Genomic DNA, 27,414 nt, shown 5'->3' with positions numbered 1-27,414 from the left:
TCGCACTTCGCGCTGCAGGACAGACAGACATCCATTGAAGACAGTCCTGATGCAAGCAGTAAGAGACATCAGCTGGTGGGATGCCCCGGGGCGCCCCGGGAACGGGATCTGGAAGTGGGCTTTAACTGCGCGAGGGCTGAGGGGAAGATGCTGCTCGTTGTCTCTTTGGTGGCTCACGCAACGCTCTGGAATCACAGCAAGGAACAGTCAGGTTGAGCATCACGGAAAAGTTTGTAACCGCAAGTGGAACAGATTGCCTGAGGAGGCTGCAGCGGTGCTACTGCCGGAGGGCTTCAGAAAGGGATAGCCAAACGCTTGTCAGGAATGACTTAGATGTGGCTGGTGGCGCCTTGGGGCAGAGCCACCGAGGAGCTGACCCGGCAGGGTCCCTTCCAGCCCTCCTTCTACATGGAGAGCAATACGCTGTTTCCTCCCACCCCACATTAAGCGCTCAGAGTTCTTCTGTTCTTCCCACAAGCTCTCCCTTACCTCCAGCTACTCTCCCAAAAATAACCTTTAACTGCCTCTTTTACTATTTCATGTGTGTGTGGGAAATGCTCTCTGCACAAGACAGTTCCGTGGATGGACAAGATCGATCTCACCTATGAAAAATAGAATCATAGAATACAATCATAGAATTGGTTTGGTTGGAAGAGACCCATAAGACCACCAAGCCCAACCGTTACCCAGCACTGCCCGGCCCACCACTAACCCACGTCCCTCAGCACCACGGCTGCCCGTCCTTTAAAGCCCTCCCGGGGTGGCGACCCCCCCACTGCCCCGGGCAGCCTGTGCCAGTGCGGGACAACCCTTTCCGTGAAGACATTTCTCCTGATCTCCAACCTAACCCTCCCCTGGCGCAACTTGAGGCCGTTCCCTCTTGTCCCATCGCCTCTCCCTTGGGAGCAGAAAAGGACAGGACTCCTTCCCACCGTTTGCCGCGATGCGCTTTGGTCACAGGAAGAGGGTTCTCGCCGCGGGATTTACACTGAGACATTCAGGACGATTTTAGCCGCCGACAGAAACACGGGCTGTAACCGAAGCGACGATCGCTTTTTATATGCGGGGCGGAAAAAAAGGCAGTTGGCTGTACCGTTACCGCTCGGGACTGGTTCTCGGCGCACCAGCGTTACCGGGCGGCACACGCCTCCCGCCGGGAGAGGCCGGAGGGGCACCGGGTCCCGCCGCGCTGCGCCTCCGCGCCCCCCCGCCCCGCTCCGCCGAGCCCCGCCGGGTTGCGGGGCGGGGAGAGCCCTCCGCAGCGGGGCGAGCAGCCGGCCGGCCCGGCGCCCAGGCGACCGGCAGAGCAGAGCCGGCAACCGGGGCGGCCCCGCTCCCAACACCCCCCTCCCCGCCGCCGCCCCCCGAGCGGGGTTCACCGCGGGCACTCCCCGGGGACGGCGGCGGGGACGAGGGAGAGCCCGGGGGGCGAGCGAGGGGGCTCCGGGCGCCGTTCCCCCCGCGTTTCACGCAGCGCCGCGGAGGACGGACCGGAACGGGAATTCCCGGCCCCGGCCCCAGCCCCGGCCCCGCTGTGCGGCGGCGCCACCGCCCGGCCCCGGCCCGCTGTCCCCCGCGGAGCTGCGGAGGGGCGCGGAGGCGGGCGGATGGCACGCGCGGGGCGGGGCGGGGCGGGGCGACGGCGCGCGGGGCCGCCGTCGCCTCGTTCCGTTTAAACTTGGCGGATCGCGCGCGCTGAGCTGACGGCGCCGCGCGCCCCCGTCGCGCGCCCGGGCGGGCAGAGAGGGGGCGGCCTCGGCGTCCGCGGGGCACCCGCGCGGCACCCGCGCAGCCGGGAGAGGTGGGGCGACCCGGCCGCGCGCTGTTTGCCGGGCTCGGCGCGTGAGGGGCTACCTATTTTTCTTCATTTTTTTTTTTTTTTAATTATTTTTTGCTCCCTCCGCCGGAGCGCTGCGCCGTCTGCCGCCCCGGGCGCAGGTGGATCCATGCGCTCCCCCGGCAGCGGGAGCGGCACCGCCGGGGCGGGGAGAGCAGCCGCCAGCTCCGGCCCCGCCGCCGCGGGGGGCGGCCCCGCCCGGCCGTGAGGGGGGCGGCCGTGAGGGGGAGCGGGGCGGGCGGGCGAAGTTTCTGCGCGGCGCCGGGCCCCTGTGAGGGACAGCGGGCAGGGAAGGAGCCGTCCCCGCCGCGCCGGGGCGCCGCCGCCGCCGCCCTCCCCGGAGCAGCCCGGCGTTGGCCATGAAGAGGAAGCAGAAGCGGTTCCTGCAAATGACGCTGCTCTTCACCGCGGCGCTGATTTTCCTGCCCGACATCGGCCTCTGGTCTCTCTACAAGGAGAAGCACCTGGTGAAGCCCGCCGAGCCCGCCGAGCCGCAGGTAGGTGCGAAGCCGCCCGGCAGCCCCGTTCCGCGCCGCTCCGCGGTCCCTGGTGCCGGCGGCGGGCGGCCGCCTCCCGGCGCTCCCCCGCGGGGCGGGCGGGGGGCGGCGGAGCGGGGTCCCGGCGCGGAGCGGAGCGGAGCGGCAGGAGGTGCGCTCGTCCGTCCGCCGCGCTGGCGGAGGGGGGTGTGCTGGGGGTAAAGTTGCGGTTGCGGAGGGGCGGGTGCGGGGCCGGGCGCGCTCCCCCGGGCAGGGTCGCGGCGTGCGGCGCGGCCGGCGCGGGGGGTGCCGGGCTCGGGGAGCCCTGAGGGGGAGCGGAGCCCGCAGCGCCGCTCGGGATGGCCCTGGCGGGCCGCGGCACCCCTGGCACTGGGTGTGTGTGTGTGTGTGTCCGCTGGAACCGCTCGCGCCCCGCGGAGCGGGCAGCCCCCCGGGGCCGTGGTGGTCCCTCTGCCTTCGGAAAGCTGGGCAGGGGCGGCTGTGACGGTCCTTCCCTCGGCGGAACGCTGCTGGTGTGACCTGGTGCGGCTACGCGGTGTGTGACTGCTCCTCAGGCTGCTGTCACAACGAACTTTTAAATATTTCCAGCTTACAATCTCCTCAATCACCGTTATTAATAACGGCGGTTGGCATGAGCTGTTTTTTTTTTCCTAAGTTATTCTTCAACTCGCTGGGTTTGCGTGCGGCTCGTAAACCACAGCATGACCTGCGTTAGGTGAAGTTTAGTTTTGGGGAGTTGTTGTAATGCAGTGCTTTAGATGCCTACCAAAGCTTATATTTGTTCTGTTCGAGAGTGCTATTCTCCTACGCTGTAATTGTCAGTGTAATTAAAAAATAATATAAATATTTCATAGATCATTAGTAAGAAATTATGGGATTGTTTGATCTTTTAGCTTGTTTACCATGTGCATAGCCATCATGTTAGAGTGTATTAGACAGCACCGTGTATCATTTTGGTGTATTAGTAGTCTTAATTTCAAGGGTCATCACCCATGTATATAAATGTACTTTCCACATACTAGAGGTATTTAAGTCAACGGCTTCAACTGAACATAACATATTTGATTATTTGTTAATATCGCTATCCATTACAGAAGTTAATCCTCCCAAATATGCTAACTTTGTTTAATGAAATATGTGGAATGGAAGATACTAGGTTACTTAGAGAGGAAGTTAGGGATAGCTTCGTAGCTTGAAGCTTACTTTATCTTTCCAACTGTTCTAAAACGCAGTGGGTGTCAGGTGCTAGGTTTTAATTGGAAATAAGTTCTGTTGAAGGAACACTCTACATGATCGTAAGTGTCTGTCATTAGTGTACAGGGTGCATACTATAATCTTTGTGGTTCTAGTTTACTTTGTGATTTGGGAAACCTAAGATGTTCAATGCAGGTAACAATTTCCATGTTCATTGCATGGCTCTTTAAGAGATGCGTGCCTTGACATAAGATGAAACTTCTAGTGTTCAAGACTGCACGCTAAGTAGAGCATGGCTGGATAGCACTCTAAAGGGAAATAAAATGGATAAGATGGTGGGAGAAAACCTTGGAGATCAGCAGCAGAGCATACATGAAGGGCTGGTGAGACTTGCAATGAGACCCCAGTAAATCTTAGATCCTGGGTTTTCTGAAAGGGGCTTGTTATGAGATTCCTTTTTTCTTTTTTTTTTTTTTTTTCTTTTCTTTTCTCCTCACCTGAATATGAATTGAGCGGTAATGAGGCTATTTAATGGGAAAACAATAAAAATGAGCAATGAAACTTTGAACCTGACAGCTGATTCTAGTGTAATTCCACTATCACTGTCAGAATTGAAGTCGTGTTGGCAATGTCATTACCCAGTGAGGAGAGCAGGTTGAAGCAGAGGGAACACTTATGGTACTCATGTCTTTTGTTGTGCATGTTACAACCCAAAATGCATACAAGGAACAAGGGCTGAAATACAAGTTTTGAGTTCAGCTCTTTTAAATCTAAAGGAAGTTGTAAGAAGATGGTCTGTGTATTTCTTTGAGACTACACCAGAATGAGGTCATACTAAAAAAGACTAGAATAGTGGAATAGTATAATCGTAGAAATATAACTTCTTTCCCCCCTGTTAAGGTAATAGGAGATGCAAGAACTTCAACGCTCAGTGCAGTCATTCTTTGCCCTTGAGGTGTTCAGTTACTCAATACTTGGTGTGACTTAACACAAACTTAAAGGTCAGTCCTACGGAAACTGTGGCAGACTTTTCTGATATACTCTAAAGTTGTGTTAGGTTACATAGGCGTGTGTGTAGAGTCAGCAGATGAGACAGTGCTGTGCAGTCAGGCTGCTGTGAACTGGTTTTGCCCTCATGGATAAAATGTGTGTCTGGTGGTAATCTGACTTTGGCAGTAATGTTTATAAACATGTCATCTTGTTTTAATAGCAATTAAATAAATGTTACTGATCTTCAGTTTTTGTTTTTTTCTTTTGAGGAGATGGCATGGTGAAATCCTGATTTTCTGACTAGTTGAAAATTAAACTTTGCAATGCATTGCTAAAGCAGACATCCCCAAGCTTCCCTGTCAGCCTCTCCCACCACCAAAGCTGCTTGCCCAGCGCCGGAGCGAAGGAGGGATGACAGGCTGATGGAGGAGGGTTTGATATCCTGACAGCAGTAAGCAGAGACGCTGTTCAAAAGCAGTCCACAATGCAAACATTTTCTATCAATGTGTAGGACAGTGTCCCCTGGGGACTTTGTCATTCCCGGTGCCTAGAAGAGGGCACTTGCGCTCTTTAGTGCTACCTAGAAATTCCAGTGTGACCAAATAAGTTACGTAAAAGTATTTTTTTTGCCATTGTGCAAATTCTGTTTCTGAGCAGAGAAGCTCTTCCCTTCTCCTTTAGGAAAGATTAAAGGATGAGAAAATGGTATTGACAACCCTGATTTCAGACAGCGTTAATGATTTTGATCTCTGTATGTTAATTCTGGTGTTAACCTTTAAGTGTTTCAAACAAACTTTTTTTTTTTAACCTATCATATTTTTCTAAGGTTTTCACTAGTGAACTTGATAGACTTGGTCTTTATATTTTGATAATTGTTATTTACTTTTGGTTTATCACAAGTGGAACTTCAAGGGTAAAGGTAGAGATACTAAGGTTCTGAGTTATATGGAGCAACAGGCTCTCCATAAAATATAGTTTGACGATAAAGCAGTACATGTGAGGTAAAAAATATAATCAATTTCTTGTTTAATTCTTTTGAAGTCAGTCTTCCTTGCTGTACTATGAGAATATGGGAAACTGAACAGGGTATTTTTTTATTGCCTTTCTAAAAAGGTTTTATAAATTCCTTAACACGTTATGGTGTCCTTGAGTTTTGATTACAGTTTTTACAGTTAGTTTAACTTTGTTTTTTGGGTTTTGTGTGTTTTTTTTTTTTTTTTTTTTTGTCACTGAAATATTATGTGTGTAATATTATAAGTATCTTGTCTGATCTTTCCTTTTGACAAAATCCCAAGGCCAGGGTGTTTGAAGACTAGGTTACGCTGGTAAAACTTTTAATTTCAGTTTTGCTTTTTGCGGAGGAAAAACATCAATGCAGTACAAGCAGTAGGATGTAATCCTCGTCCAACCCTGGTTATCTGATGCGATCTAAAGTTAGTGCTACTTTATTTGGCTACGGGGAGGCTTTATCCTTGTCTGTTTATATACTTTCAATATATGAAAAATAACTTAATGTAAAAGAACCAGATTTCCTGCAGCAGCTTGGCAGTGTCTGTAATACAGGTGGTGTGAGATGTTTCTTTCTGTTTTTATGGGATGCCAGTGCGGTTGGCTGAAAGGAGGGCAGTCTAGTCGAGTAACCCCCGATGCATTTCAACTGCCTTTGGTACTTTTTTCATTCGGTTGTCATCTCCCCGCTTCCCAGTGTTGAATCTCCTCACTTAAATTGGATTGAACAGCAGCATCTCTTAGTCACGGATGCTCTGCAATACTTATCCATAGGTGTATCACTGGAATGCTTTAGGATGTGTAAAGTAAGGAAAGAAGGTAGATTTCTGGCTTCGTTTCACTTACGCTTTGGAGCAGCGGAGTGTGCTACTTTAACCTCCCGATTTAGGCACTTCTGCAGGAGGAGCTCTTGCTGTTGTTGGCCTGTATTGTAGTTGGCAGACAGGCACAAAACCCATCTTCTGAGCCTGGTGGCTGGCAAAGTCCTACTTTTGGCTCCTGAATCCCAGAAGCGGTTTCAGCCTTGAAGTCTGTCTTGCCAACAGTCGTTAGTTCCTGAAGTCTGTGAAAGAGGTGAAAATTTAAGTTTACCCCAAATTGCAATGTTTCCTACTGCTTAGTACACAGGTTCTGGTAATCATAATTGTTTCAGGACAACTAACTTTGCTTATACACTATTGATGCCAGTAAAGTGCAAAGCTTGGGTTGGTGAATTCTGTTTCTGGAGCTGTGTGAAAGCCGCATCTTGAAAGTGGAACTTCCTCTTTTTTTTTCGCCACTTAGCTCTTGATTTCAACAGAGACAAAATCTTGTGCTAAGTATGGTTTGGATAGGACACAAATAGACACCTGTTTCATATGACTGCACTGTCAGGACACTGACAGTGACTTAAGTATTCAGTTCCACTGTCTCTGTTACTTACCTTTGCTTTCACCACAAGCTCGTGTCAGGAGAGTTTGGTTCCACTTTAACAGAGGAGTAAATCAAATACAGAGTGATAAACAGGCCCAAGTATACAAAAGTAGCTGCTTGACTATTGCTGACATTAATTTGTACTACTTTGGGAGAGTGCATGGCTAACCATAAAAAATACTGATAAAATGAAGCCTTGCTTTCTATGCTCGGTTTCAGTGCCTGAGCTGTTCTGAGCGAGCCCCCGTCTCTCTCCCCAGCGCGGCGGCTGGGACCCGGTGTGTTCAGTCCTCCTTTAGTCTCCTGCCTGTTCATTGCTGCGCTGGTTGTCAGCTCCGTGAGCCCCTGTACATGGCATGGCAGAACAGAGCTTAGCGACTTAAAATGCAGTGCATTGGCAGTCTGTGTTTGCCATTTAAGTATTTAACAGTCATACAGTTAACGCTTCTATAATTCGCTTCTTTATCTGAATTGTTCATGTATAATTTTATTCCCCTGTATATATTGGACCCTACTGAGGAAAATATCATTTGAGGTCTAAAACCTTTGTTACTTTTGAGATACAATATTATTTTCGGCAATTAACAGTATGTTTCTGTTGTATTCAGTATACCAGAGGGAGCCCTCCTGTGGTTAATTTAATACCTATCAATTTTCAGGAATGTTACTAAACAGAGTATATCTTACAGGGTAAAATGGACTGGTTTCTATATTTAGTTTTCCTTCCATTTAACTCAGTGTTTGTAATGCATTTCAGCTAATATTATTCTGCGTGGTTACTTTTTTTTTTTTTTTTTAAGCAGTCATTTCAGATTAATCCAAATCAAAACACAAGGTCAGGAAACCTCTGTGCAAGCTGACGTTTGGACTTGCAGAAGGACTGGGATGAGGGGGTCCTCCGTGGCCTTACTGAAGCCGTGGGACGCAGGACTGCTCACTGATGAGGGGGGCACACCCAGGCTATGTTTTGTCCCCTCTCTGGGATACAGTGCTCGCTTCTTCCCTAAACTTCCTCATCTGCTGGTGCAGGGAATGTCGCTTGTGTGTTTGGGTTGGGGACCTGCAGCGGTGCCGTGGGTGCATCCCGGTTGGGAGCCAGGCTGCCCTGCGCTTCTGTGCGTGCCGGTCGGCGGAGATGCGACCCTGTGTGTAGGCAGGTGTCTGTTCACATGTGGAAGGAAAGAACAATTCAGCTTTTGTTTTAATGCTCAGACAGGTAACTTACGGTCTTTGTCTAGCGATACGCTGGTGCACACATTTATAGCTATTGGCTTCAGCAAAACTGGGCGTATGCTAATTATTTTGATGGATCAGGGCCAGGAGCAGGCATGTTTGGTTACTTTAAATAAGGCTGAAAAAAATTAACTGAAAGGTTGACAAGTTAAATACAGTGCAGCTCAGGAATCCCAGGCTAAAAATCCTACATCTGTCATAAATGTTCCTCACTGTCAAGAGACCGAAATACACTGACAGAAAGAAATAGCAGTCCCAGTTTTTTTAATGTTTCTTTAAAATGTGAAAAGGATGTATTAGGAGATGTTAACCTGCTGAACAAACTCCTTTCTGAGAATTCCAATGTAAACTGGTTTTTACGGTCAAGCTCTATTGTGATTCATTGGTTTTGAACTGGTTTTGACAATTGTCACATTTGGAGGAGTTTCACTGGGTGGTGGGCTTGGCTGGGTAATCTTTCTCAAAATATGTCCTCTACAGAGAAATGCTTTCCCTCTTCTTTATGGAAAAAATGGTGTAGAAGAGACCTACTTGAGGAGGTTTGCTCAAGAGGTAAAGGAGAGGAAGAAAGTCTGTTGCAGGAACTTCACAGGATTTCATGCTTCTCTTTCAAATTCTTCACTTTCGTTTCCATAATTTTCACGCAACTTTCTTTGTAGAGTAGATGACATGACTCCAAGTCTACGCAAACACCTGGAGATCCAAGTCAGCTATTTAATAGCCAAACTAATAGCAATATATTAAGAGAATTATAGGAATAAAAATGATGAGGTGTGTGTGCAGCTACCATAGAAATGTCTAGGCTACGACATCCCACTCTTCTCTGGATGTTTGTACCCTGCTGCCATGTTCAAGGCCGTGTTTCACAGGGACAATGTTATCTTATCCTGCCATTTTAAGATCTCTTGGCAGATCTTATTGAAGGGATTTCCTGTCCCCTCCTTCTCCTCGTCAGATCTTGTTTATTGAATACACCTGCCCTCGCTTCAGGAAGCAGTCACTAGCTGAAACACGAGGTTTTCATCTAGCCAGATGTGGGTTTAACAGATAGCTCCAGCATCCCTTTCCCCCGTCACCTCCAGCTGTTGGTTACCATCCAATGCCTGCATTTGTCAGCCCAGTCTCTGGTGACAACACCTAATGGCATTTGCCAGATGCTTCACTGGATCATCTGAAACCACCTTCACAACAGTTTAAGCCTATCTGCCAGACTTCTCCTTGAAGTAGCTGAAGAGTATTTGTATGTTGTCTTCAGAGCCATGTGAGCCATCACCCCTGTGAGAGCTGGAGCAGCAAGGTGTTTGGAGATCGGTGACATCTGGCAGTGCTGTGAGCGTGCGGTGCCCTGACCCTTCTGTCAGGTTTGTGCCAGCTAAGAGTTACTGTGTCCAGGGGAGTTTCCTATACTTTGACAGTTGGTTTTGTTGTTTTTTTATTAATGCCAAATTTGAAGTGCAAATTGGACATCGTAGACTAGAAAATCTACCCTATACAACTTAAAGGTTTCATCAATCAGCGATAAACCATTGATTCTGTGCTTAAGATGCAATGGGGATTTAACAGTTTACTTCCGCACTACACAGCGGTTTATGACAGGATGCGATGCTGCTAAGATATTTAGCTAGGCAGAGTAATTATCTGAACTAGAATTTGGTCAGGACACCAGTGTTAATACAGGTGCTTTAGAAATTGGATTGCTCACTGAAGTGTGCAAGTGTAGATTTATCAGACTAACTTAAGGTGCTCATTTGCTTAAAGAAGCACAATTTTTTATACTTGTACTTAAAATAGAATAACAGATGAATTTATTTAGAAAACTTTATCCTGTTTGCTTATTGTTGCTCTCTGAAAATAATTTTCTATAAATTAAGTACTAGGAGAACGCAAACAAATGTTTAGGATAAGCAAGAAGGATTTTCTAGCTAGCCTGTGACAAGTTCTGTGTAGGTGAAGATGGGGAGGAGCAAGGGCTCCTGGTGTCTCTGTTCAGAGCCAGTGCCTGCGAAATACACGCCGTGCACGTGCATTCCTGCAACGCTGACAGCTTCTGTAGGCAGAGAGAAGTATTTTATCCCATGTGGTTTTGCCTCACTGGGATTAAAATCTCCCAGTTATGCATTAGATAATTGTCTGTAACAGGTAGTTTGTCTTTCTGTTTTGTCATGCAAGCCTGGGCTAAAAGTTGTGCCTGTCATGTAACGTTTGGGTAATGCTACTGAAGCTTCGCTTGGTTGTGGTGGAGAAGGCAAGGTCATACACATGCATGTGTGCTTGGGAGGTCTCAGAGACTCCCACCCACCAGAGCAGCTCCAACAGAGACTGGCAACTGAAATATCTCTTCTGCACAGATTAACTGTACCTGTGGCAAAATGTTGGCAGTCCTGGTCAGAGCCTGCATGGAGGCAGCAGTAGTTAGCCAGAGCTGGATAACTTGTGAAAAGGCTGTAAACTGTACCAAATCTTGTGCTGAACCAGGATCCTTCGGTGGTTCCCCAGCTCTGAGTCATCTGTCTTGCACAGAATGTAATACATGGCAATAATTCGCTTTCTTAATAAATATTTTTTTTCTTTATATGAGAGGCAAAATACCTACTGTGGCCCTTCAGTGGGGAGTGCCCTTTTATTTTCAACATAGCAGCACACCTCTGTCTCCTGCCTCTTTCTTTCCTTTTTGTTTGTGTTTCGAGGGGAAAAATACATTTCAGCTTCTTTAATGTTTTTGATATCTCATTTGATTGCTGGGTAAATTATTATATTGGATCGCTTGAATCTTGGAAATTTTTAGATTGCTTTTTCTACAGAGTGGTAGTTCCACATTAGCATGGGAAATGCATGAAAAAGACACATTAATGCCATCCTACAAGAAATATATTGCTATTTTTCAGGCTCTGATAAATGACTACATTTTAAGTTACATTTGATATGGATACAAAATGAATGACAGGCTTGAACGGATGTTGTTTTTCCAGAATTGCTCAACATAAACTAAAGTGACAGTCAAATTGCTGATCAAATTTTGCAATTATAACACCAGTACAAAAATGTAAATCCAGAACTTTTATGACACTTTGTAACTTTAGTGGAGAATTCGTTACTAAATAGTTAGATACGCAGAATACATAGACATAAAAAATACTAGGGATGGCTGTAAAAATTAGCAGAAAACGCAAAAATGACACGCAAAAGCCTCACAGCAAAATACTCCTGTAGTATTTTTAACCTGTGTTTCACATCAGATTATTAAATCTTTTTCAGCATAAGGGCATCCTTGACATAATTCCCAGTGATGGTGAAGCAGTGGGAATTTCTCCAAGTATATGGAGACACTCCTCGTAGTGATGGTCAGATTTTATTTTGATCTATATTACTTCTTGAGCTTTATAGCGGTCTGAGAGGAGTGGTTTTATCTCTCAGTTTTCCCTGTAGTAATCCATTTAAGGGACACAAGCCCAATGAAGGCACAGCCAGAACATGCGTATTAGCCTGTGCTTCGCTAAGGTGAAATTGCGTTCGCCTCCACCAACTGCCTGTATGTACCAGCAGACTGTAAAACCAAGACTGAAAGCTGGTGTCTAGAGCCCTGCACGCAGACGTGCCCTGTGTGCAGGAGGGGCTGCAGAGGGGACTTTTGGAGCTCCTGCAGGGACAGCAGCAGGGCTGCAGAGGGGTGGGAAATAAACCCGGCGGGAAACGCAGTCGACTACCTTATGTGAGCTTTCCCCATCTTCCCTGCCTCCTTGCTTCACGAGGAGGGGATGCACCAAGAGCAGTAAAGATGCCGAGAGGTTATTTAAGCCATCTGTACGCAAAGTGTAGAGAGAAACTGCTGGACAAAGAGTTGTTATTATTGTGAGGCTTAGTTTTCATGAAACTGGGATGGTATCTCAGCAAATTACTACTCAGAAATTCCAAGTGATGCAGTTCATATGCTGACACCCCCCCACCCCCCAGTAATAGTGCAGTCGCTGAAGATAAAAGTGTTTTCATTGAAGCAGCTTCTGTAGGAACAAGCGAGAGAGGAATTTTTCTTCAAATGCTCAAGACGCACAACAGATGTCTCCTTCAGAAGCAATGAAGAAAAACTGTATTTTATATTGGGAGAAGGGAAAAGGAGATGGCATCATGCTAAGCAGCAGCCTGCTTCTGCATCTGGAGTGGATGTGCATGACAAATGAACGCAGGAGAGCAAGCTCAGGACACGTGTACTTACTGCCTGTGCACGCTGTAACCCCTCAGACAGAGGTCTTGGAAAAACTTGCCTTTTCTTTGTGTTGTAGTAACACTTGTTCTGGGTCTTACAGGAGTAAAAATCGTATTGAATTGATTTTAAAACTGAAATCTAGTGTATTGAGACTCTTCAGTGCATTTTAAAGAAACTGTTAGTAGACTAGATTCTTCAGAAATGGTTATTATTGTGGGCTTTGAGTTTTTCCTTTTGTTTTTGTGTTTATACACACACGCATATGCATACACGCATGCGTATGTTTGTTTATGGGCAGGAGGAGGCGAGGAGACCATCTTTGCTTCCTACAGGGAGAGGGAGTTTATTTTTCTTAATGTAACATGCCATAACAATCTCATGAGAAATGGAATGATTTTGTGAAAGACACGGTGCAAATACATGGGAAAATGTATGTTTATGAGTGTAAATTCAGTACAATCTACAGTGTCTTTGACATTTTCCTTTATTTTATTTTTTTTAATAAATGTGGATTTTCGGTTTGTTTTTGTCTCCCCTCCCTCTTTATGCACAGATTGTATGTGGGCTGGCCTGATGTTCGTTTTTTGAACATTAGTAACTTTAGACGATCTACTGAACTTTTTTTTTTCCTGTCTACTTCTAAGTCTTGAAATATGTAGGCAATAAAGATGTTGGCTCGTTTCATTTATGTCCTTGATTCTTTCCAGTCTTTCTTGTTAGTCACTTCTAGTCTTTAGACAATGGACTCACATACATTTCTTCAGGAGACCATACAGAAGTTCATTCAAAAACCACTTGCCCAAGGCTGCCATTTTTACAATATACTTTGCTAATCTGCTTTTCTCCTGACATGTGTGATCTGAAATAATCAAACGACTGACCTTCTCTTCCATTTAGTAACCTTAGAATCGTAGAATCATAGAATTGTCTAGTTTGGAAGAGACCCTTGGGATCATCGAGTCCAACCATCTACCCTACTCTTCAAAGTTCTCCCCTATACCATATCCCCCAACACCACATCTAAACGTCTCTTAAACACATCCAGGGATGGTGACTCAACCACCTCCCTGGGCAGTCTATTCCAATGCTCCACCACTCTTTCTGTGAAAAATTCTTTCCTAATGTTCAGTCTAAATCTACCCTGGTGGAGCTTGAAGCCATCCCCTCTTGTTCTGTCATTAATTACCTGTGAGAAGAGACCAGCACCAACCTCTCTGCAGTGTCCTTTCAAATAGTTGTAGAGAGTGATGAGGTCTCCTCTCAGCCTCCTCCTCCTCAAACTAAACAGTCCTAGCTCCTTCAACCCCTCTTCATATGATTTGTCTGCTAGGCCCTTCACCAGTTTCGTTGCCCTCCTCTGCACTCGCTCCAGCACCTCCATATCTCTCTTGTATTGAGGTGCCCAAAACTGGACACGGTACTCGAGGTGTGGCCTCACCAGTGCTGAGTACAGGGGCACAATCACCTCCCTACTTCTGCTGGCCACGCTATTTCTAATACGAGCCAGGATGCCGTTGGCTTCCTTGGCCACCTGGGCACACTGCCGGCTCATATTCAGCCGCTTGTCAATTAGAACACCCAGCTCTCTTTCTGCCAGGCAGCTTTCCAGCCACACCTCCCCAGGCCTGTAGCACTGCATGGGGTTATTGTGGCCCAAGGGCAGGACCTGACACTTGCCCTTGTTGAAACTCATACCATTGATGGTGGCCCAGTGATCCAATCTCAGTCTCTCTGTAGAGCTTCCCTATCCTCCTGGGAATCAACACTCCTGCTTAACTTGGTGTCATCTGCAAACTTGCTGATGATATACCCTATGTCCTTATCGAGATCGTCGATAAAGACGTTGAACAGAAATGGTCCCAACACTGAGCCCTGAGGCACACCACTTGTGACCGGCCGCCAGCTGGATTTAAATCCGTTGAGCACCACTCTTTGGGACCTTCCAGTCAGCCAGTGCTTGATCCAGTGGATCGTATGCTCATCCAGGCTGTGCGAAGTCAGTTTTTCCACGAGAATTGTATGGGGGACAGTATCGAATGCTTTTTGAAAGTCCAGGTATACAATATCAACAGCCTTTCCCTCGTCCAATATTCTGGTAATCTTGTCATAGAAGGAGATGAGGTTCGTCTGGCAGGACCTGCCTTCCATAAACCCATGCTGACTAGGCCTGATCCCCTGGTTGCCCATTATGTGGGTTTTGATGGCACTCAAGATGACCTGCTCCATGACTTTCCCTGGTATCGAGGTTAGACTGACAGGTCTATAGTTACCTGGATCCTCCTTTTTGCCTTTCTTATAGATGGGTGTTACACTTGCCACCCTCCAGTCCATTGGGACCTCCCCAGACCTTCTTCATATTGCAGACTACCATCCGATGTGCTGATCTGGTGGTTAGAGAGACAGCTACTCTCTTTTAAGGACAATGGAGAGTGAGAAGCTGCCAGTGTCAGGATGGAAGTGACAGGAAGGAAACATCAAAGAAAGGAAAATGTACAGCCAGGAGAAGAAGAAGGAAAATATGCCCCATGAAATAAATTTCTGGAACTTCTAAGTCATGTTGCTATCATGTTTCCTATGCTTTCTCTTTCATGTTGCTCTAATCTGCATCTCTGGCATATATTGTTATCATAGAATTATTTTTTTAAATGCATGCTAACTGCAACCTTGCTTCTCTATTCTAATTTATTATAGCATATTAGTAAAGCTGCTTTGGAATACCCTGGATTAATGATGTGTTTTAAACTGTTTTAAAATGACCCCAGGTTAGGTCAATTGTTGAAGTAGTGCCGGTGAGGAATATTTTATTTTGATTTCAGTAAGCTCTTAGCTTTATGTTAACTGCGTTGTATAAACATGGCCTGTGGACTTTTAATGTTTTAGTGAATTGAAAATTTGTGAATAAAGCATGCTTCATATTTTTATGTAGCAAACAGACTCCTTCTGGAGAGGAGACTCTATAAGCTTGCTTTCTTCTGTTGTGCATGCTGTCGCCTCTTTGTACTAGCGCCCTGGTGAAGCAGGCTTGTCTCTGGGTGTGAAGGGAAACGCCAGTGAGGCGGGGGTGCCCTCGCCCCTTCTGTATCCCCCCAGCCTAACAGCGCCGTGCTACTGCCCCTCTGCTTGGACAGAACAGCCTCCCTCTTCCCTTGCAGCCCGAAGGACTGAGTAGTTCAGGAGTTCTGGTGTGGAAACTGGAGCTCGGTGATGCTCTTTGAGCTCCTACCAAAACCAAGGGGAGGTTCTTAGTCGGGCTGCCTTGCTTTGTTTCCCAGCGCTTCGTGGTGTTTTTATTGTCTGGAGAGGGTCTTTGCAGAGGATGTCTGAGGAGCGGAGGAGGGCTTGGTTTCCCCACGGCGCTGTGGGCACAAGCAGTGTTGGTGCCTGATACCAGGCTGGTGTAGGACGGGGGTGTCCCCCCCGAGCCGCCTTTGCCATGGCTGGGCAGAGCGTGGTGTCAGGCAGTGTGTGAATGTGAGGCGATGTCGCCGTTCAGGTGGTCTCTGAGGTACAGCAAACTCAAAATCGGGAGAAGGAAGTGTATCACCCCTGGCTGTGGAACTCGAGTGGGAAATCACTGTCATTCGTGGTGCAGGGTGGGAGAATTCTGTAATATGGATCGTTTCCCAAAACCTTATTTGTAAAAGCAGTGCATTTAATTTTTTTCTTGTAAAATTCACATCCTTCGCTATTGCGCAGGTAACTTTATATTTCTTGTCCCTTTTATAGGTGGAGAGTCTTACTTGCTGTGTTCTGGTTTAGAACTGAGCTGGAATGAGGGCTGATTGCATATTTTTCAAAATGCAGGGATGTGCTTTTTTACATCCCAAATATGTCTCCCTGTTTTAATCTAGTCTACTCTTCTGTGCAAAGGTGTACTGTAATTTCTCCAGCAGATTCTAACATTATGGGCAGCTTAAGCTGCAAATTTAACAAACAAAATTTAGCTCAATAACAAAATTTAGTAGTGCAGTCTCATTTCAATAGAACTGGCATTGCCCACCTTTCAAAGATGTTGGACTTCACAGGTTTGGCTGTGCTTTGGGAGCTTGAGTAATTCATTAAGGTTCAACAGTAACTTTAGGCTGCGGTTGTAGTTTCTTTTGTTAAATTGGTCTTCTGGAAGAGGAGCTGAAAACTGGCCTCAGTCATGGCCCAACCGTGCACCTACACAGAACTTGTAGGAATTTTCTTAAAATAAGCAGAACATGTGCTTCCCCAGAACAATGTTTTCAACTAATTTAGAGGTCTATTAACTGTTTAAGAGGGATAAACCAGTGTTTAAAATCAAAACCTCTGCCTTGTGTAGGAGAATGGTGGTTTGGCAGTGACTGAGATGCTCAAGAGATCAGCAAAGATCTTGAACGTCAAGCCACTTAAGAGGAGAAACAAAATGTAAAACAGGACCAGAAAGATTCATTCCAATTGCCTCAGAGAAAGCGAGGGAAGGAAAATAAAAAACTTTTTATGTTTTGGGGTTCTTATTAGTCTGAGGTACTTCCAAGGTGCTTGAAAATTAAGATGATCTCTGCGTAGGAAACAGGGGCATAAGCAAATGATCTGTGGGATCAATAGCCAGTGTTTGGAAGATTCGTTATAATGGGCAGAGTTTATATCATGGAAGAGAGCGAAAATAAAAAAATGGGAAATTTGGGGTAGGATACAGGCAGAGTTTTACCACTGTAGCTAAATATCTCTCCACATAATCTTCTGTCTTTCTTCGTCTAGCCCTCCGAAGTAAAATGTGGATAAATATAAAATAAAGTATATAGGGAAGTAAATAATCCTAGTTTTACGTATACAGCAATAACTTGATATAGTAATTGCTACTCAGGAAGGAGCTCTTGATGCTTATATTAGTTTTATGAAAATGTTAGCTTTCATTTCAAAGAGGATAAGAGGATAACATTGTTGTGACTACTGTGTAAATTCATTGTATACTTTCAAATACTGTATGCAAGTCTTGTGCAATTGTAATCATCACAGATGGGGTGGAAAAGATACCTATCAAGGGTGACTGAATTAAGTAAGGGCTTCATTGTTGAGTGACTGATGAGGGGACTGAGAATACGATAGAGGTATCTGAGAAGAGAGTAACATGGAAAAGATATGCAGGGATCACTTTATTCACTCTCTCTTTCAATGGAAATAATAGCATTAAATTAAATACTGTACCAGGTTCAAAACAAATGACAGGTACAGGTCTTCGTACAATAGGTTATTAAGCTCTGGAGCTTTCTGAACCAGGGACTGTGGATATTAAAAGCTTACATGGCTTCAAGAAACAATTGAATACATTCATGGAAGAAAAATCCATTAGGGCCAAAGACAGCACCTCTGGCTTACAAAGTCCTTGAACCACCAGTTGCTGGAGGCTGGAAGGATGTTGTGGGGAAGCAAGGTTGGTTGTTTGCCATGTATCTATATCTATCCTTAGGATTTGCTGTTCATCACTGTCAGAAACAGAAAGTAGGCTAGATGGACCTTTTTGTATGACTTTTATAATAAAAGTCATTCTTAAACTAATCATGTGTAAGTTAAAGTCATCCATAGTAGCTGCTGATAGGAAATCAAGTTGTGGAACGGGAGGAGATTTTGAATGCATCGCTGGATGCTGGAGAGTGTTCTGGTAAGCCAGAAAGAATAATAAATGCCAGACAGGTTCAGCGTTGTGGCTCCACAATGAATCTGAGGTGTGGCACACTGAGAAAGCACGCACCTTAGACTACATATAACTGTAACAATATGCATTTTCCTATTATAAATGCATGACTTAGTGCATGAGTTAATATTTGAGGGAGACTAAGAACACAATTTCAAGATTCTAAACTTTAATTTATGCTTATATAGGGGCACTGCTCCCCATCATGTCCATCCTTGGTTAGGTGCTAGCAATAGGATCCCATGGTCTTCTGTGGACTTAGGTTGCTTTTAATTTTTATGCAACTTTTTCTCTTTTTCTCTCCTCTAAATAGTGTTAAATTTTTCCTCTTCAGGATAAAACAGGGACACGTTGAATATGGTAGAGTGTCATAAGGAACATTATAAGTCTGAGATTGTGGTATTGTGTCAGTATATGTGGAACAGCTTTGAGGGGGTTGTGGTTTTTTGTTTCAGTTTTTGGGGGTTTTTCATACTGAAGGGAAATATTTGCCTAGATTGATACATTGCATATAAAGAGGAGATTATAGCCTTAAAATATATAAATTACTCTGTGGAATATCTGCAGAGCTGTATATTCATTCTCTTTAACTTGAACGCTTCAGTACATGTAGATATGAATGTGAAGTTTTGCTGTTTCCAGATGGTTCCCACTTTCCTGGTATTGAACTTTGTTTAATATCAAGGCTGTATTTTGGATTTCAATATGAACAGAATCTACCACAGGAATGTGTATTTTAACCAGCTAAGAATAAAGAAAAAATCTTTTTTTTCTCCTGCCTCAGTAGAAGTTACCTACAGGAAACCTTATTTGTTAGGATTATGTAGGCTGAGCTGGTCAGGGATTTGCCAGGTGCTTACCAGAACAGCACTGAGGAGTTTGCTGACAGTAACCAGTGAAGATAAAACCTCATCTCTCTTCTTTCCTTTCCTATGTGTTTTTTTTTTTTTAAGTGAATAGCTTAATGTGAAGTTGCTAATGCAAAACAGTACATCTAAGATGGAAAAGGTGTTTTTAACGAACTCGCCTAGAATTTAGTTTTAGAACCATAGAGTGGTTTGGGTGGGAAGGGACCTTAAAGATCATCTAGTTTCAACTCCCTTCTCTGGGCAGGGACATCTTCTACCAGCTCAGGTTGCTCCAAGCCCCGTCCAACCTGGCCTTGAACACCTCCAGGGATGGGGCAGCCACAGCTTCTCTGGGCAACCCGGGCCAGTGCCTCAATACCCTCATCGTAAACAAATTTCTTACTTTTGTCTGATCTAAATCTCCCCTCTTTCAGTTTAAAACTGTTGCCCCTCGTCCTGACACTACAGGCCTTGGTAAAAAGTCTCTCTCCATCTTGCTTATAAGCCCCCTTTATATATTGAAAGGCCGCAATACGTTCTCCCTGGACCAATGCAAGCTTATTTGCTAAAACCAGCTCCTGCACTACACTTTTATGTATGATCTACAAATTTGTTTCATTTTTCTCTTTCCTAAATACATGCCTTGTATATAGTCCTAGCTTGTATATACAAGCTGCAGTGTGATACTGTCAACTATACTGTTGACCAGGTGTCAAGGCTTGAATTTCAGAATTACACAAGTGCTTCCAGAGTATTTAATAGCAAAACAACAGGATTTTCAAAAAAATAGTCTTCATTGCCATCATCCTCATTATAGGAGTGAAGCTCCCATTGCCTTCAATGGGAGCTGAATTTTGTAATCAGTGCTGTCAGTCACCATCTGGACTGACTTTCTCTTTCATAACTGAATCTTGCCATGGAGTCCTTCCTTCCTGGGATGCCATCTGTCAGGCAGTTTCTTTTGACTTGTTTCCAGCATCAACCTTTGTACCTTCTTTCATGTCCTCTTTTGTGCTCCAAGCAACCTCTCAAATCTTCATTCTCCCTGCTGTTTTCAAAATACGGTTTGAAAACTGGTATACACAATGAAGCACCCTAGCAATAATAGCTCTCGCCAAACCCTGGGCAACATCACAGTCATCTGAAGAAAATCTGTCAGGAGGCCAAGGCTTGGAAGGTGGTGACCCCAAACCCTTTTCTCATCCCTACACGTGATATTTCAAAGCAGTGGCTGAGAGAGAAGTTTGAACCACTGATGACTTTGAGTCTTTTCTGTGGATAAAAGAAATCAGTTAGCATGGCAGTTAACCTAATAATAGCTTACAAAAGTATCAGCTCTTACAGGTTTAAAAATAAGATCAAGCAGCATTAATCTAGCTGTATAACTGCTTTTGAAAGGCTTTTACTCAGTAAAACCATATTTATGAAGACTTAAAAAACCTGTAGTTTTGTGGTGATGGTTCCTAACAGCCCTGCATACAGTGTTTTCACCCTGATGTAGTTCATGTTGAATGCCAACAATTTATATGGCACTTTGTAAGCAAATGCAATGAAAAGTACGAGCCCCAAACCTTCCAGTTTGAAAAACAAAACATAAGAATGTATTAGAAATAATAAATACATAACTTTAAAAAAAATCATTTTTGTATTAACGAAATAAAGATCAGTAGTTAGCATGTGGTTTAAATAATGAGTTTTAAATGTAATTCAGACATGATAGTCACTGTAACTCATGCATGAAGATTTGTATGTATCTGAACAGCAGCTTTTCTTCCAAGTGGTTTCAGGGATGGGATTTTTTCCAAACAAAATTTGAGTGTACTCTTGTTGGTTTATGAATTTGATTTGAACTGTAAACGAGGATGATTTAGACTTTCAAGGAGATAGAAAAAGCAGTAATTTCTATAGCGGTAGGCTTTTTTAGTGTATACATTAAAAAAACCCCAAACTCTCTCACATTGTGACTAGCTGGTCTGCGGGTAGAAACAAACCAATTACTGTCTTCATATTGTGTTCATTCTCAAAGGAAAATATTATCTAGTATGAAAAGCCCTGCTTATTTCAAAGGTTAGAAAATGTGGCAACAGACAATTCTGTAACAGAAAATTGAAATGGAGATTTTGCAGGATCAAGGCTTGCCAACACCTTACCATGCTATATTTGCTCATGGTTATTTTGCATAAAAATTAATGGTAGAAGACTGTTGGAAAAGTATAACCACATTGCAGAATTATTAAAAACTGACGTGAAATATCTGTAGATGGTTTTGTTTGTTTAAATTTATTGAAACGAGAATAAGCGTTATTCTTCCTGAGAAGCATAAGACTTGTGCCTTTTTCCAGATCCCAACTCCTGCTCTCGCTGGGGAGTGGTGTGAGTGAGGCAGTGCTGGCCTGTCCCTGCCTGCCTGAGGCTCTGTTCCGGACTCCAGCCCCTCTGCGGTGGCTAACTTATCACTTCTCTCTGTGAGTAGCTTCCCTTATTTTTAAGATGCAGTTAGGAAAACTTTGGCTGGGAAGCAGTTTTCAGTTGCAGATGAAGAGAGTGATACATAAGAACCAGCTGAGTAATAATTATTGTGTGACTGATATTACTGCTCAGCTCTACCTTCCAATGGTTTCTCGAAGGCCCTTTGCTATCTGGTAGATGCTGTAGGGAGCTGGCTACTTTAGGTGCCTTTTGACAAGATAGCTGTGATTGATTATCTTACACCTCCAACTGCATGGTGTCATTCTTGTACTATTCCTCCTTGAGAGGGAAAATGAAGAAATTTGTCTGACAGAAAAGTTAGAGAGGTTTTTCACCCAAATTAGTGACACACTAGTATTTTTCAGTCTTACGTTAAATCTTCAAGGTTCCCCAAGCAATCAATCTGAACAACTTCTGTTATGGAAAACTGTCAGTTTCCCTTATTTCCCTCTTCCTTCTAAGCAGTCAAATAGATATGAGAAAAAAAATATATCATTTGAACTTTGCCACCAAATTTACTTGTGGTGTCTTTCTGCAGAGTAATAGTAGATGGGAGCAAGGATGAGGAATCTGGCTGTAGTATATCAGCTTTCAGCAACTCTGATAGTTTACCAGGCTCATATTTTTCAAGGTAAAGCTTCAGCAGATCCTAATTTGGCTTTTCTTTCTGTCTGTCTTGGAATTTTTCTTATTCAGTTCATGCACTCTTAGCTGAAATGGGAGAAAAAAATTAAAAGCATGAGGACCGACCACTGTCCTGTTGTCACCTAAGGGCTTCCCTCTCCCAGCCAAATTCCATAGGATGGTGCCAGCCCTCACTCTAGGGGCCAGTGGGCGTGTGATGTCATAACTTACATAGAAAGATCATGTATATGATTAGGTTTTCTTTCCAGGCAGTGAATTTTATACGGTTAAGGGGCTGCTTGAAGCCGTAATAGAGGAATGCATGGGAGTTTTTCATATACACCAGAAAAATTTGTTGTTGCTACAGACTTTGTTGGATGTCTCTGCCTTGAGTGATCTCTTCAAGTGTATTTTGTCCATATGGGGGCTTTCACTAATTCCTGGGCACAATTCCTTCATTTTATCACTTTTTTTAGACCAAGCCCTGAGCTGTTACAAGCTGTGAATTAGTCTTGTTCCTGCAAAAGCAGCTAATTTCAAATACCTTCTATGATACGGTAATCAATTATACATGCAGTCATCAGGGAATTGTAAAGATACAAGGCATTTAATGCTGGGGGATTGTATCTAGAGCAAAAGGACTTTGCAATTGGGAAAGATGCTGTAGGGGGCCTGGTGTACTGGTACCTGGTCTGCCAGCTTCTGCAGACAGCTTAGCAACGTGCCTGTGTCTCAGAATTCCTCTGAAGCAGCGGTTTCCCAAGGAAAGTTCCCCACTTTTTATAAAGAGTCACTTTAAAAATCTGGGCATTGTTAGGAACTGCGTAAGAATTACCACTCCTTAATTTTACTCTGTAAACTTTTCTTAAATAAACATTGGTTAACTTTAGTTTGTAACTATTTGCCTCTTGTTTGTAACTATTAGCTTTTGTTGAAACTATCTGTCTCTTTCACTTTATTTGCAATGAATAATCACAGTATATTTACAAAATATGGACTTCTGTGTTGGATAAATGTGTTTTTATATCGGTTTCATCAGCCCATCTCCAGCCCTGGCTAGTAAGAGGTGTTATATAGGATTTTTTTTTTTTTTTTTTTTTTAGTTCCTGTGATGGATGATTATGGAATAACATGCCCACAGGGAAAATTATTTCTTCCTAATCCTTGTCAGTTAGTGGTTGGCTTATGTCCTGTAGTCTGCAGACTTATATCCCATATACTTTACAGCTAAGCTCATACAGTACTTAATTTTAGCTGACTTCAAATTTTGTTTGTTACTGACTTCCAGCTTGGGAATATTATTATTCCTTATTGTTCTGCACTTCGACAAAATCAGTCAAGAGGCCATCATCCTAACAGAAAGCTGTGACCGATTGCTTTAAAAATAAATGATACTTGCATTGACACAAGAGAGAAAAAAGGTTCATTAAAACTCATGTTGGAGAACTCTCATCATTCTTTTTCCATTGCATTTGACATTGCCTGAGAGACTATTATATATTATGTTTATTTTTAGAGACTATTGTTCTCTTTAAACCCGCTCTGCAACTTGAGGAAAGCAATAATGCTTTCAAAAAGAACTAAATTTACAGAAGCGAGACATTGCATGTTTCTGTTATAGTTAGGGACTATCTCATGAAAAATCTCTTAAAAATAAGTTTGACTTTGGCAGGGAAAGAGGAGAATCGCAGACTGCTTTAGGGCACACAGATTGAAAACCTGTGCACCTTTTATCAAGAATGTAATGACATTTGTGAGTGTGACCTTCAGCATCTCATACTTTTAAAAAATAATTTATTTTGAAGTGCTGAAAAAGCAAACTAGTTTCATTTAGTTCACGTTTTTCCCCAAGATTGACCTACTCTGCAAGTCAACGTCCTGCTCATGTACAGAGCTCACACAAAACTAATGTGTTCTATAATCATACAATTGGAAAGGCAACATATCCTTTCAGAGCTTAGTGGTTAGAGTAAATGAATTGGAGTATGTTTCAATTCCTTTCTTAATGAATGTAATATAAACCAATAAGAAAATGTAAAATTATTTTGGTTTTAGCATAGACCAAAGCTAAAATACAACTAGTTTCAATTAGAGCATATTTAATTACTCAGGAGAAGTATATGGTTCAATCAGACAAATTGTAAAACAACAAATTTCCTATGTTTTGCAAATTGGTAAGCAGATTCAGGGAAAGCCATGCATTTTTTTTGTTTGCCTTGTTTTCTTTGTCCTCCTCTATGTTTCAATTCCTAGTTACTTTGCAGGGATAAAATACTAGTTACTGCAGGGGCCTTCTTTCTCCTTTTAGGTACCTTCTGGGTTTATCTCACACAGTTAACATCAAACGGACTGCAGAAACGTGGTTTCCAGGGGCTGTGACTTCAAACCACCTCTGCAAACCCCTAATTTCAGCCCTCAAGACTGACTTTTGGTCAGGTGGCCCAGACTACAGCATCCTGTTGACTTGTAAAACATACGGGGCTGCTTCTTTTTCCCATAAATACAGGAGCATCCTGACTTCCTTCCACCCGAACTGGATGTTTGTAGGGAGAAAGAGATTCGTGACTAAATAAAAATTCAGAAAGTAAAGCTGTCATTATATATTCTACATTGCTGAAGCAGCTAACACATTATAACAGCTGCCAAATTACCTGTAATCAGCATCCACACAATAGAAGGCACTCTGCATACTGATGAAGTTGTGATTAACACCTATTAACAACATGGAATTTGTCAATGAAAAAGTAAAGATGATTCAGTGCAATATTTGGAAAGATTTGCTGTCTGTGAAGTTTCCTGACTTTGGACATAGTAATTTTAGATTGTTGTCAGAAATTTGCTAACAGTTTAAAAACACGCCTTGAAAAACTGTGTTCATAACTGCTAAGAAAAGGAAAAGTGTTGCAAAATCATGCTTTAATGGAAAAAGTAGTGGGTCTGTCCTTCTGGCTCTTCCGCTCCCCCTTCTCAGTATATTAAACCATAAATTCTTTTTAGGTACATCAGCTCTCTAATTTCCTTGGAATTGTCTGTCTAGATTGTTTTTTTCTCTCTTTCCTTGTTTTATTCTGCATCCAGGCTCTATAAAATTTGCTTCGTAATCTGTGATAGAAGTATACGCCAATTACTGTATCACCACCCTTGTTAATTCCCCTGGAATAATGTAGAAAGCACATGGGCTTCTCTGTAGAAGAGCGACTAGTAGCAGCGTGTCAAGAAAATGTGATTTTGCTTATGCTCTTTTTTTTTTAATGCCCCAAAATCTCAGCAGATAAGTGGGGACACTGAATAGAGTATTCTAATTATTTCTCATGTTGAATTTCCAGTCTAGGACTTGTCTTGGGACTTCATCATACAAAAGTCAGATCAGAAACCTGTCTATGGGTTTTAACCAGCTTGGAGCCCTTGGGTAGTGTCTCGACTGTGGTAAAATCATAGAAGCCCACCTTTGGAATTTGTGAGTTAGTGCTTTGACTTGATCGAGTTAAGGCTGGGTCTGAAGAGAGGTCTGGATGTTAGAAGTGCTGAGCTTTGCAACACTGCACACCTAGGAGGACTGCATGGTGCTCCAGAGGCCTCCTTGGCCCTGAGGATGCTGTGTCTCCATCGTGTGCTTACTTGTGACCTGCCTAACTTCAGGATGGCGAATGGGCCTGCATGGAAGTAGCTGGAAAAAATGACAGTCGGAATGCAATTCCTTCACTGCATCCTTCTTAAGAAACCAAGCCGTGGGCACATGTAGACAGCTTTCATCAACAGTGACCCCAGAGCCATATTTTACCATCCTTTCTGTAAAGGAGATGCAGTCACGGTGTTTTTTATCTCAGCGTTTTTCTCTCAGACATTAACATGGTGATGAGAGCCTGCGTAGACCCAGGTTCAATTCCTTTCTTTGCCTGCAGGGAGCTAAGGGTCAGTTTTCATCTCTCTGGAGAAAGAAACTACCAATTTTCAGGCAATTTTAAGACCAGAGTGCTCTACTTGCTCCCTGCTGAAGACAGACCTGAAGAGAATTCAGCACTTGTTGGTTCTTGTCTGGGTGAATGATGTTATTTTGGTCAGATGAGGTCAGGCTATTTAGCATGAGTTCTGGAAATACAGTATCAAATCTTTTTAGCTTAGTTTGGCAACAAAAAAAATTGGCTTCCGTACAGGGTTTTGTGAAAAGAGGTATCAACAAAGCCTGTCTTAAAACACCCTTGCTGCCTTCTACCAAGACATCCCATTGTATCAGAGATCCTGCGTCGTTCTCTTTCTGCACTCTATTTTGTCAGTTTTTTTTTAGACTAAACCATTAACAAAATCAGCTTGTCAAATCTCCTCATCATGCTTTAGAAAAATAATAAATTTAGTAATTGTTAAGTTATCTGAAGATTAGTCAGTCTCTGTGGTAGTCTAGTATGTTCTGCCAGGAGAGCAGCATCATTAGCCAAATTTAGGGTCTTCGTTTCATCTGTGTAATCCTCACTGGTGCTAACAGAGGCACGCAGCTGTAGCTAAGAAGAATAACTTGAGCCAGAATATGTAAAACCAGAAGTCATATGCAGACAACTTTAATGGCAATGCTTTTTTTTAATCATTAAAGAGTATGTAAATAAACAGTTGTGGGGTTTTCGGTTGATTTAAGGATGCAGCAGTTCAGATGGAAAATTTGCAATGCTGTGCATTTTTTTTTCTGGTGAAATGACAACTGGCAGAACTCATGTGAGGCTCTGATAAGATTTACTGGGGATAATTAACTAGGGATTTTGGGCTTTTTCGGTGTATACATCTGTCACTAATATTGAAACTCAGAAACTGGAAAAATGTGGTTTATTAGGTTAAAAATATCTTAAATGTTTCCAAGGGACAGGGAAGAGCTGGGTGCTCATATCAGGTTATTACACAAATTTTTATCGATATAGGATGTCTGGTTTTTATAGACAGGCACCTTAAAGGTACAAAGAAAAATTATTCCCTAATGTCAATAGGCACCCATGTTAAAGGAATACAAGTTGAACTATTTGTATGTCCAGAGTTGTTTTATGAAAATGAAAGCTGGTGGTTTTTAGGTCTAGAAGAATTCTTTAAACTTCAGAGGTCTTTATTTTATATGTGTAAAACCCCATAAAATTGAAAGAGCATGATGGTGTAGAGCACTTAAAAGTATCTGGTGCTGCAACTTGGCTATTCTCTATGCTACCAGGAAATAACACTGCTTCTCCAAGATTGTCTGAACTACGTAGAATTTACTCCCTCTTGTTTCTGTGGGTTTGCTTCCCTTGAAGCTGGTGCAATGTCCTGTCACTGGACCTTGATGAACCCTAAGGCCTGGGCAACTTGAACCCCATGGAGATCATTGCGAGGTTATGCAGGGAGAAAATTAGAAGAGCACTGGTGAGGCCCCACCTCGAGTGCTGTGTTCAGTTTTGGGCCCCTCACCACAAGACAGATACTGAGGT

The 27,414-nt window shown here is 43.6% G+C and overlaps 1 protein-coding gene across 1 annotated transcript in view; it reads left to right on the top strand.

The window, feature by feature from the left end:
* Positions 1-2,196: 2,196 nt before the first annotated feature.
* Positions 2,197-27,414, top strand: part of GALNTL6 (polypeptide N-acetylgalactosaminyltransferase like 6) — a gene marked incomplete at both ends in the record, with an annotated part of 489,559 nt that continues 464,341 nt past the window's right edge. Inside the window, one exon of the mRNA XM_082482361.1 lies at positions 2,197-2,334. Within this exon, the coding sequence (XP_082338487.1) occupies positions 2,197-2,334 (138 nt within the window). The remainder of the gene's footprint in view (positions 2,335-27,414) is intronic.

Source organism: Vanellus vanellus (assembly GCF_965231255.1).
Source record: "Vanellus vanellus genome assembly, chromosome: 4".
Classification (NCBI taxonomy): Eukaryota; Metazoa; Chordata; class Aves; order Charadriiformes; family Charadriidae; genus Vanellus; species Vanellus vanellus.
The sequence above is the reverse complement of the archived record's forward strand: the minus strand, read 5'-3'. Positions and strand labels throughout refer to the sequence as shown.